The 11,043-nt window shown below is 32.7% G+C and overlaps 1 protein-coding gene across 2 annotated transcripts; it reads left to right on the top strand.

Annotated features, from left to right (window-relative positions):
- Positions 1–4,109: 4,109 nt before the first annotated feature.
- LOC108483566 (casein kinase 1-like protein HD16) lies at positions 4,110–10,817 on the top strand. 2 transcript variants are annotated; one of them, XM_053019847.1, is made up of 17 exons: positions 4,110–4,208; positions 4,510–5,055; positions 7,001–7,132; positions 7,222–7,295; positions 7,392–7,461; positions 7,554–7,609; positions 7,714–7,785; positions 7,958–8,052; positions 8,139–8,205; positions 8,298–8,427; positions 8,540–8,758; positions 8,954–9,096; positions 9,284–9,458; positions 9,617–9,707; positions 9,785–9,942; positions 10,029–10,217; positions 10,297–10,817. In XM_053019847.1, exons 2-17 carry the CDS (start codon positions 4,603–4,605, stop codon positions 10,354–10,356), a joined length of 2,184 nt encoding a protein of 727 aa, XP_052875807.1. In that variant the 5' UTR covers positions 4,110–4,208; positions 4,510–4,602; the 3' UTR covers positions 10,357–10,817. The 2 variants fall into 2 exon arrangements, with proteins under 2 accessions (XP_052875807.1, XP_052875806.1); XM_053019846.1 differs by lacking the exon at positions 4,110–4,208 and adding an exon at positions 4,222–4,423.
- The last annotated feature ends 226 nt before the right edge of the window (positions 10,818–11,043 follow it).

Genomic DNA, 11,043 nt, shown 5'->3' with positions numbered 1-11,043 from the left:
GACGAAAAAGAAAATGAGGGAAAGGTAAACTTTATATCCCAATGTGTTATGTTGATTGATTTTAATCTTATGACTATCTTTGCCATTTATGAAGTGCTACTGGCTTTTAATTCTCCAGGAGATCAGTGAAGGATCCTGTTATGTATGATGATGATGGTGAATTTGTTTAAGAAAACAGAATTTCAGGCATTTGTCAATTTCCAAAAGTAAACATTGAACTTGATCCATACACTCAATTTTATTCGTTGCTATCATTTGTGTTACTAATCATTGTAAGATAGTTCTAGCATTCTTAAGAAAAATTCCTATGTTTGACATTTGATATGAGCTGCCGAGGTTACAATATTTATGATTTTCCCTGATGGCTTTGTTGGATGAAAATTTACTCAGGAAACTGAAATGTTTAAGCGGCTTAAAAGGGCTGGAAAACGTACTAAGGTGGTTGAGCAATCTGGTTCTTCTGATGATGAGGGTAATTTCCTACTCTAATTTGAGTAATCTTTCTCTTGTTCTGCTGAATGATGTTGGAAACAATTTTACTTGTTGTTTGCCTCTGATTGTCACTAATTGCTCAAATGTTTTAACTTGCCTATGCATTGCCTACCAAGAAAGAAAGAATGAATAAAGCGTTATTAATGTAGTTAGATATTGTAGGCCTGCTATTTGATAATATATTCGGAGAAGAGAAAGTTTCATTCTGTGGTCAAAACTATGAGATGAGTGATTTTATTGTGGGTGAGGAAAAATCTTATGGAGAGGGATCATCTCTAAGGTACATATTACTCATCATAAAGTCACTTTTTATGAAGCTTTTGACAAACATTAAGTACCTTGAATATTGGTTGAGTGTTAAACATTTTACCTTATATTATCTGTTTGTTAATGCTAACTATCTTTGTACGTGGTTGAAGATGAACAAAAAGAAGATGGAGCAAGTCATAAACATTTGTTCATCTACCTTAGATGACAAGGTTCCTATTACTGATGATGCCAATTAGACCCTGAATCATCAGAAGCAAGTTCAAGCTTCAAAAGTGAACATGGATAATTCTAGTGAGTTTGAGCCCTTTTTTTCTAGCCAACAAGTATATAACTGAGAGGGATGATCTTATCAGGCAGACTGATATCCCAGAGAGGATGCAGGTATATTTTGTTGCATTCAATCCCTTAAGGTACCAGACTTGTATTAATTTCTCTATTTCTTTTCCTTGGATGATTGAAGAAATCGTGGGGCCTCCTCCACTTGATAAAAGGAGCATAAAAGAGGGGACTATTTGGATACATAATCAACTTGTAATGAATTCATATATATTGTTCGCAAGAAAAGAACTGAAAAAAGATCTAGAGGTATCATTCTCTTGAACAAAATTAAGAAGGAAGATATTATGAGGTTCCTGGAATTGCATCATGTGGAGAAGTTTGATGTAAGTATACTAAAACTTTTGTTCAAAGTTTGAAATTAAAATGCAAACTTACATGCATGTTTTCTCTCTATGCTAGGTTCCATTTATTGTCATGTATCGGAAGGAGCAATGTTTGAGTCTGCTGGATGATTTTGAGCAAAATGAGGCTGAGAATTAAGATAATAATGATGTTGGACAAGCAGGGCAATTGAAGTGGCATAAGGTAAGTTTTTTATTAAATTTTTGCTAATGTGCCAAGAGTCGAGAGTGGCTCAGATGCCTTAATCAATGGCCGAGCCATAATAATGGTCTCGATATTGTGATGGTATACTGAAAGTGTGACTTCCAAGAACAAGTTCTATTTACTGCATTATTTTCAGGTACTTTGGATTATAAAAGAATTAGACATGTGGTTGCTCTTTCAGAAGCGTATGAGTGTGCTTCAGATGCACCAAAGGAAAATTTACGATGAGGAATGCCTGAAGATTGATAACAGTGAAAAGTATACTTTGAATAAGCAGTTATTCGAATCAATATCAAAGTCTCTCAATGAAGCTGAAATGAAAGAAGAGATTGATGACGTGGATGCAAAGTATACTCTGAATAAGCTGTTATCTGGGTCAACATAATCTGCACCATCTACAATTTATGTTATTTGGATTCATTCGATTGTAGGTGTTGAGTAGGGTATGTATTATGTATCTAGTGTAGGTCTATTCATTATTTTTGAGATTTTTATATACAAAATTCTTAAAAGATCCATGTTTAAATGTTAATAATACTATATGTTATTTGCTCAAAAAAATGAATTTGACAAAATGAAAAAAAGAAATTTGGTAGCTCCGTAGTAGAATCACTAGTCTATCTCTCGGCATGTAATAATTTTGAGAAAGAAAATATTGGTATAGTTATTGTTTTATTTTGTATTCACATGTACGTGTCGATTCAAAGTTTTAATATTATTCCATACTAAGATTTTTTAATAATCTTTTACTTTTTCTATTTTTAATGAATTTCGGATAATATTGTTAAATATAATTTTGTAAGTTTTATAATTGATTGGATTTAATATATTCCTCATATAGATATTATGCAAAGGTACTCCTTGATTAAATTCAATTTATATCGTAATAATAAAGTCATGAAGACTTGACTCTCCCAAAATAGTAAATTTGTTATAAAACCTTTTAAATTTTATCAAATCATAAATTAATATAATTATAAAATTATAATTTGATCTCTTATAAATTAATTATTCATTTTAACCCTTAAAATAATTTTTAACTTCTCCCTTGCTTTTAGCACGTTAAATTGTAATGCAGTTTAAAAATAATAAAGTAGATTATATATTATTTTAATAATATTATATATTATGATCTTTGAATTCATATAATAATTATATTAAGAATATTATTAAATTGTATATTATTTTATTAAATTATATTTAATAATAATTATGTTAAAATATGATTAAATTATTTATTATTTTATTAAATTATTTTTAATAATAATCTTATTAAAATTTAATAATAATAACAATAATCATCTACCTAACAAAAAATTCTACTAAGGGTATTCTAGTCATTTTAGTTTTTTTTCTTATTCTATTACAACATCATTCCATTCAACCAAATATAAAAATACTATTACAGTTCTATTCCATTCCATTCAACCAAACAGTTGAATTACGATTCTGACTCTATTTTATTACAACTCTATTCTATTACAGCTCTATTCAATTACAGACTCTATTCCATTACAGATGAACCAAACGTCTTTGTTAATATTTTAATAATCAATACTTATTACAATTATAAATATATTAATAATAAATGTTTTGTAGTATAAAGGTTAAAATATGTTATAAGTTTAGGTACTCTTCACAAATTTACAATTTAGCCTTTATATTTTTATTTTCAAGAATTTAATCCTCTATTTTTCACATTTGAAAATCAAGTCTAATTATTGACATTGTTAATTTTTTTTGTCAATTTTGTTGATGTCACATTTTAAATAAAAAATACTCACTTGATAGTCATGTAATTAAAAATGATGTTGTAGTGAACTTGAATTTAAGAAAATATTTTTAGCATATGCAAAAAACAATGTAAAATATAAATTTATAGATTTAAAATATACTCAATTAAATAATGAAAAGATAAAAAAATCAAATGTATGCTTGTTTTATTGAAAACAACTATGAAATATTTAAAAAAATCATCAAACAACATAAAATATTTTACATAGATTCATCTAAATACAAAAAGAAAATTATCTTTTCTAAGAAAACAAACCGGCCCTAAGTGTAAAATTATCTATAATCCCTCTCTAAACCTTTAATTAGGTGAATAAAACAAGCTTGAATCATTACCCTCCTATATTGACAGTAATATCGATATCAACTGAACTAAAATCTAATTGAAACTTTAAGATTAAGTTAAATGCGATTTATTGACAATACTGACTTAATCCTAGAGATATTAATATAACGTTGGAACAACAACATTATTCGTAATTAGCTAGGTTTTTTTAATTACATAAAAAATTAATAATTCATAAACAACTTTAAAAATTAATATATATTTTTAAAAAAATATTTCTTTTTAACATTTTATTATACCTTATAAAATATTTATGAATTTAAATCTAAACTCCAATTTTAATGTACGAAATAATTTCCATATATATAAAAAGAATTATAGAACTTCCAAGCCTAAGTTTAGAAATTATTTGTAATCATTAAATGAAATAAACCCGTATCCACCCATGTCTTACATCTCCCTGCAACAGGCTCTATTGTACCACGTAATTATTATTATTATTTATTTTTTCCAGAATATTATATAATCTGAAGAAAAACTGATAGGGAAAATAAAAGCCCTTTTCTTTACTTTGTTTGTGCACAGGACAGATCTCTTAACTTTCACAATCATCGAATCTCCCATTTTTCTTCTTTCTTACATTACTCGATTTTTCGCTCCATTGCCGCTTCTTTCTTTTTCTCCCGTTCCTTCATCTATGTATTATTATTATAATTGTTAATTACTAATTATTAAATAATTTGTTAAGTTTCTTTTTCCTGAAAATAATTAGCGCTGTAATTTAGGTATTATTGAACGATTATTTGGCAAAGAGAAGGAGAAAGGGACAGAAAATATATTTTTTTTTTATGAGAATTGACGGAGAAGAAGAATGAACGATGCCGGTACTGCGTAACGGAGCACGCAGGGGCCGGGCAGCAGCACCGAAGCGACAACAGCAGCAGCAACAGCAAAATCCGATCGAGGAGGGGGAAGCGATTGCAACGCGGACTAGGCGGCGGCGGAGGGCGGCAGAAGCGGCGGCCGCAGCAGCAGTTGATGTGCCTGTGACTAACAATAACAACGGCGACAGCGAGAATAAGAATAAAAATAAGAAACAGGGGGCGCTGGGGGTCAATGAGAAGTTAGCCGTCGGGGCGGCTGGGGAGGCGGCAGCTGGGAAGGAGGACAACAATAATAATCTTAATAGGGTTTTAGTGGAACGGGAGAGAGCAGAAGGAGAGGAAGTTGGGGAGAAGCCGATGGACGGGTGTGGTAGCGGAGGAAGGCGGAGCAATGATAAGGGTAATGCTGGTGAGGATGAAGGCAGCACCGCACCGCTTCCTGAAATGGTTTGCCATTTCCTTATTAAATTTATCTTTTCTGGTTTCCTATTGTTAAATTAGCTTATATTATATCGGTTTAAAGGCTGTTAGATTATTATTATTATTATTATTATTATTATTATTTTGTGGAAATAGTTTGATCTTAGGATTTGGTTGTATTCTTGTCTTGAGTTCAGAGTCTGGACTTAAAGAGTTCCGGGTTGCATTTCTTTCATCAATGTTTTCAGTGTTTGGATATGGATGCTAAAAAACTGTCAGATTTATTATCTTATGAGTTGCTTTGTTTCAAGGAGCCAGATATTTGGTACCAAAACATGAAGGAATATGCATCTTATTAATATGGCTAATTACGCAGTTGTTGGTGTTAAAAGTTTATAATTTTTGTATTATTGAATTATATATATTGTGGAAATTACTGGACGTATATTGTGTAAGATTGGTAGAGTACTGACAGCCTTTTTTTTTTTTTCAAGCTAATGCTAGCTTTTTAAGCTTTTGCAATTATATATATATATATTAATTACTTATCTTTCCCATCTAGGAATCATTAAATTGAAGTCCCTATTGTCCGAGAAAAAACAGTTTTTATAACAAGCTACTACTTTGTCAGATGATAAGGACTTAAATTATTGGAAATATTAGGGCAATCTTGCCATGAAATGAAAAAAAGAATGTGCTTAGAAAATGGATACAATATAGCCTTTTATTGAATTACAATTGAAGTGTTTAGTTTTGTCCCTTTGGTGTTACCTGTTAACGGGTTTGGTAACAAATATGGAGGTGTTTTGGCTTGCTTGTGAGAGTTTCTTGTTATGCTTATAGTTTTATCAATTGAGTTCTACATTTGGTTGCATGTTCATATACTTGATGTTTTCAGCACTCTGATAGCTTAATTCCCGAAATAAGGTTTTTTCTTACCAATATGATTACTATCTTATTTTGATTACCTATCTACAAATAAAAGTTGTTCTTTAAATATTGAGAAAATATATACTTCTTGTCTAGCATCTTTTGAAGGTTTTCATTTTTATTTTGTTTGGTTATTTTGATTTATGTCCAATGGTATTATAATCAAATCAATGGAAGGTTATGTGCCGCTTTTCCAATTGTGATGTGTAAAATCAAAGTTGTTTTTGGGTAGCAACTGCTGAAGTAGATAAGATCTCCAAATGGAAGTGAGAATATTCTTGAACTGTTGGACCTATTTCCATTTACTTTCTTTAGTTTCTATATACTGGATTTTTTTGTGAATCTGCACATACTTAGTTCTTCCATTTCTTTTTTTTTTAACTAATTCTTTATTTTGTTTCTTCCATTATTCAATTCAGAGTTAAGAGAAACAAAAGAAATTTTATTCAAAACCCATAGTAGTAGGCTGGATATTTTGAGTTCATAATATCTAATGTTTGGTTACATAACATAAACCGACTATTCATATGGATTCAATCAGATCTAGAATTATTCCTCAAAGAATAGACTGGAGTTGGCCTATGGGCAGTAGATTCCATATCCCTAATTCTGTTCATCCATTTATATTTTTCCTAATCATTTTTCTAATACTGTTTATTTATTTATAAATTTGTTTCTTTAGCTATAATCTTCTCACATGGATACCACCTAAATGGACAAATTCATTAGAGCAAATCATTGTGTAAAAATAAAAATCAATATCGGTTTTGATTGAGCTAAGTTCATGCAACTTATTTCTTTATATATTAGAAATTTCTTTTGGTCAGTCTTGGACTGATTGAAGTTGACTGAAACAAGAATCATTTTATAGAAAGAATAGATTTTTTTAAATCATATACCCTAAATATTTGGTCTTCCCCTCCTGATTTTTATGTATGCTTTTTCAGCGAATATTTAGATCTACAGTTTATGGCAAAAAGATTTTATTTAAGACCTTTTATTGTATCATTCTTCTGAAAGTTCTATAATTACCTTGCTGCAGGTTCAATTTGGAGGTTCTGCAGTGTATAGAATTGAAAAGAAGTTGGGCAAGGGTGGCTTTGGACAGGTCTGTGTAGGTCGACGTATTTCTGCTGTAAATACAAATGATAGAAATGGCTCTGGGGCTCTAGAGGTATGCCCTTTTTAATAGATATTGTGTTTGATCTTCTTTAACGACAAAAAGTTTTCTCTTTGCACTCTACATGATCTCTTTGTTTTTAGGTTGCCTTGAAATTTGAGCATAGAAGTAGCAAAGGCTGTAACTATGGACCACCACATGAGTGGCAAGTTTACAAGTTAGTCTTGTTGCACTTCTAATTTGTTTGTAATTTTTTAAGTATGTATCCCTACTTATATTTACGATATTTGCTTGCTTCTTGTCATTGCTGTAGCACTCTTGGTGGCAGTCATGGTATACCCCGAGTGCACTATAAGGGTCGTCAAGGTGACTATTATGTCATGGTATGTATTGTCGATTTGTTGTTCCTGTTCATCTTGCCTGCTTTTGGTATTTAGGTTTGAGCAGCTTTCTGATTAGACCTTTTATCATGCAGGTTATGGATATGCTGGGTCCTAGTCTGTGGGATGTTTGGAATAATAACAGTCATACGTGAGTGATACTAAACTAAGATGTATTCTTTAATCTTATACTGGCTATTGTGTTCATCTTCTTTGAAATTTTAGTTGCATAATTAGAATATGCTCTTAACACAGAATGTCTGTTGAAATGGTTGCTTGCATTGCTATTGAAGCAATATCCATATTGGAGAAGGTGCACTCTAAAGGGTAAGCAGTTCAATCCCTGACACCTTTTAACTTATGTTGGCCTGAAAAGCATTGTTCCCTCACCCTTCCCAGGATTGTTGAATAGCTTAACAAGAAAATTGTCATCTGGATCTCTAATGGCCTGTCTTATAACAACAAAAAACATTAATAGATTTTCTGGTACTTTGGGCAGCTATGTGCATGGAGATGTGAAGCCTGAGAATTTTCTTCTAGGTCCTGTGGGAACTCGTGATGAAAAAAAATTATTTCTTGTTGATCTTGGATTAGGTAATTTTAAGTTGCATCATTTTTATATGTCAAATACCCCCAGCTAAATCATTACCTCATCATTCCTAACCTGTTTTCTCAATCAGCAACTAGGTGGCGAGATAGTTCAACAGGTTCACATATTGAATATGACCAAAGGCCAGATGTTTTTAGGTATCACGAGTTCTTACCTAATGATTTTCATAAGATAGTTTTTTGTATATTGCTTCATTATCTTATTTAATGGGAGTGCTTTTGTGTATTAGAGGCACAGTCCGTTATGCCAGTGTGCATGCTCATTTAGGGAGAACTTGTAGCCGGAGGGATGATCTAGAATCTCTTGCGTATACACTTGTTTTCCTTCTTAGAGGCCGTTTGCCTTGGCAAGGATATCAGGTTGGTCCTTCAATGAGATCAACTTTTTTAACTCAAATATTCTTGTTTGCATTTTTCATGTATATAATTATTTGAGATTTTCTATTAATTTTTTTAAAAAAATAAATGTCAGGGAGAGAATAAAGGGTTCCTTGTTTGTAAGAAGAAGATGTCAACATCTCCAGAGGCCTTGTGTTGCTTCTGTCCGTTGCCTTTCAAGCAGTTTGTTGAATGTGTAGTCAACTTGAAGTTTGATGAAGAACCTAATTACGCAAAATACATTTCTCTGTTTGATGGGATTGTTGGTCCAAATCCTGATATTCGTCCAATTAACACAGAAGGTGCACTGAAGGTACAGATTATTCTTTGTCAATGTGAAGATTCTTTTTGTTGTACTGGGCCTTGTTTTTGCTATCGAAGTTGTTTTAGCTGTAAGAGTGTAATTAAAAAAATAGTAAATGAAACTATTACAAATAAAATATGTTGCTTTTTTTCTTGGCCTGTAAAATTTGACACTCCTGACTTTTTTTATAAATATATTGTAAAGCTTATTTATCAAGTTGGTCAAAAGAGAGGCCGGTTGTCTATGGATGAGGAGGAAGATGAACAACCAAAGAAAAAGGTTCGTATGGGCATGCCAGCAATGCAATGGATTAGTGTTTACAATGCTCATAGACCTATGAAGCAAAGGTATTTATGCCTTAGGTTATTTGTTTTTCTCTTTTGGCTTTTTTGGTTGATTTAATACCTGCTTCAATTTACTGTTTCATTCGTCATCGTTCTACATTTCAAATCTATTAGTAAACTAATTAGTGATCCAGTTGGCTCGGTATAGAAAATATTCAAGGGTGAGAAGTGTAATTGGTCATTTTTTCAGGTATCACTATAATGTGTCAGATGTAAGGCTTGCACAGCACGTCGAAAGAGGAAATGTGGATGGCTTATTTATTAGCAGTGTAGCTTCCTGCCAGAACCTATGGGCCCTTATAATGGATGCTGGCACTGGATTCTCTGCACAAGTCCATCAACTCTCGCCGTATTTTCTTTATAAGGTACATCTTTTTATATATTCTGTTGATGTTGAGCAGTTCTCTAGTTTTAATGTGTTCTATTTTACTTTCTCTTGTATGCCTTTAGTATTCCTCTAGTTAGAAGATGCTTATGAATTTAGATTCTACCAGTGATTGATTTGATGTTTTGCTGTCTGAAGGAATGGATAATGGAGCAGTGGGAGAAGAACTATTATATCAGTGCAATTGCGGGGGCTACAGATGGAGGCTCCTTAGTAGTAATGTCAAAGGGTAACGTTCCAGTATCTGATTTTCATTGGTCAAATCTGGTTGGTTTCATTTACTTGGTTTTGATTCACTGCATTCAGGTACATCGTATTTGCAGCAGTCGTACAAAGTGAGCGAATCTTTTCCTTTTAAGTGGATTAACAAAAAATGGAGAGAGGGTTTTTATGTCACCTCAATGGCCACTTCTGGTAGCAGATGGGCAGTTGTTATGTCTCGTGGTGCTGGATTTTCCGACCAGGTACTGATCAGTTTTAATGGAAATTTATCCCAGCTCATTCCTTAAAAGAAGCATCTATAACAGTGTTTTTTGTATGTTCATTCTAGGTGGTTGAACTTGACTTCCTTTATCCTAGCGAAGGCATCCACCGTCGGTGGGATTGTGGGTATCGTATAACTGCTACTGCAGCAACGTGGGACCAGGCTGCTTTTATTCTTAGTTTGCCAAGGAGGAGGCCAGTAGATGAAACACAGGAAACTCTCAGAACATCAGCATTTCCAAGCACTCATGTCAAGGTTGATAAATGATTATCTGAACCTTACTAGCTTTGGGCTTCTGTTTACTTAATTAACTCTAAGTTTCTTTACCTTGCAGGAGAAGTGGGCAAAGAATCTTTACCTAGCTTCCATTTGTTATGGACGTACAGTTTCATAAGCTGCCCCATTCTTTTGTTTAGGATCTCCTTGGTGACATGGTTGAAGGTGCAGGCCTGTTAAACTCTCTACTAGCTATCCATACAGTAAAAGCTCAAACCCTCCGTCTTCTGAAGGTGCATCAATGAGGGTATAGTGAAATCTTAACCAGTACAGGCTTTCAAAGTCAATTGTAACTAAAATATAGGTGCTTTTAGTTGAACTTTTCTGTTGCATTCCTCCCACCACTGTGTGGGATCTCTTCGTCTCATGTGCCCCGGAATTCCAGAAATGATGGGTCAGTCTGTTAACTCTCCGTAGTTTCTAAGTAACAAGAACTTTGTTTAGGTCAGATGCAAAATGGCAAAAGTTTCCTATTTTCTTGGTTTGCTTGTTGATGTGAAAATATTGCCAATGTTCCTTTGATCATATTGTTCAATTTAGTGAGTAATGGGACAAGTAAAAGCGAGCAGCATTTTTAAAGTTTTGAAACTTTTGGGGGATGTAAGTAATTATTATTTGGGTTAAAAGGATTGGGTGGATGAATCTCTTGTGCACTTGTTTTACCTCCATCAGGGCCCCTTTCCTGATCCAAGTATTGCTAACAAATACAAATCTAGATTTATTATACCATTTCAAAAACATGTTAACAGGTGAAATGACACTTCGACGGCAGCAGCTATCACGTTCAGAAAATGTACTATCCTGC

The sequence above is a fragment of the Gossypium arboreum genome, chromosome 10, assembly GCF_025698485.1.
Source record: "Gossypium arboreum isolate Shixiya-1 chromosome 10, ASM2569848v2, whole genome shotgun sequence".
NCBI lineage: Eukaryota > Viridiplantae > Streptophyta > Magnoliopsida > Malvales > Malvaceae > Gossypium > Gossypium arboreum.
The sequence above is the reverse complement of the archived record's forward strand: the minus strand, read 5'-3'. Positions and strand labels throughout refer to the sequence as shown.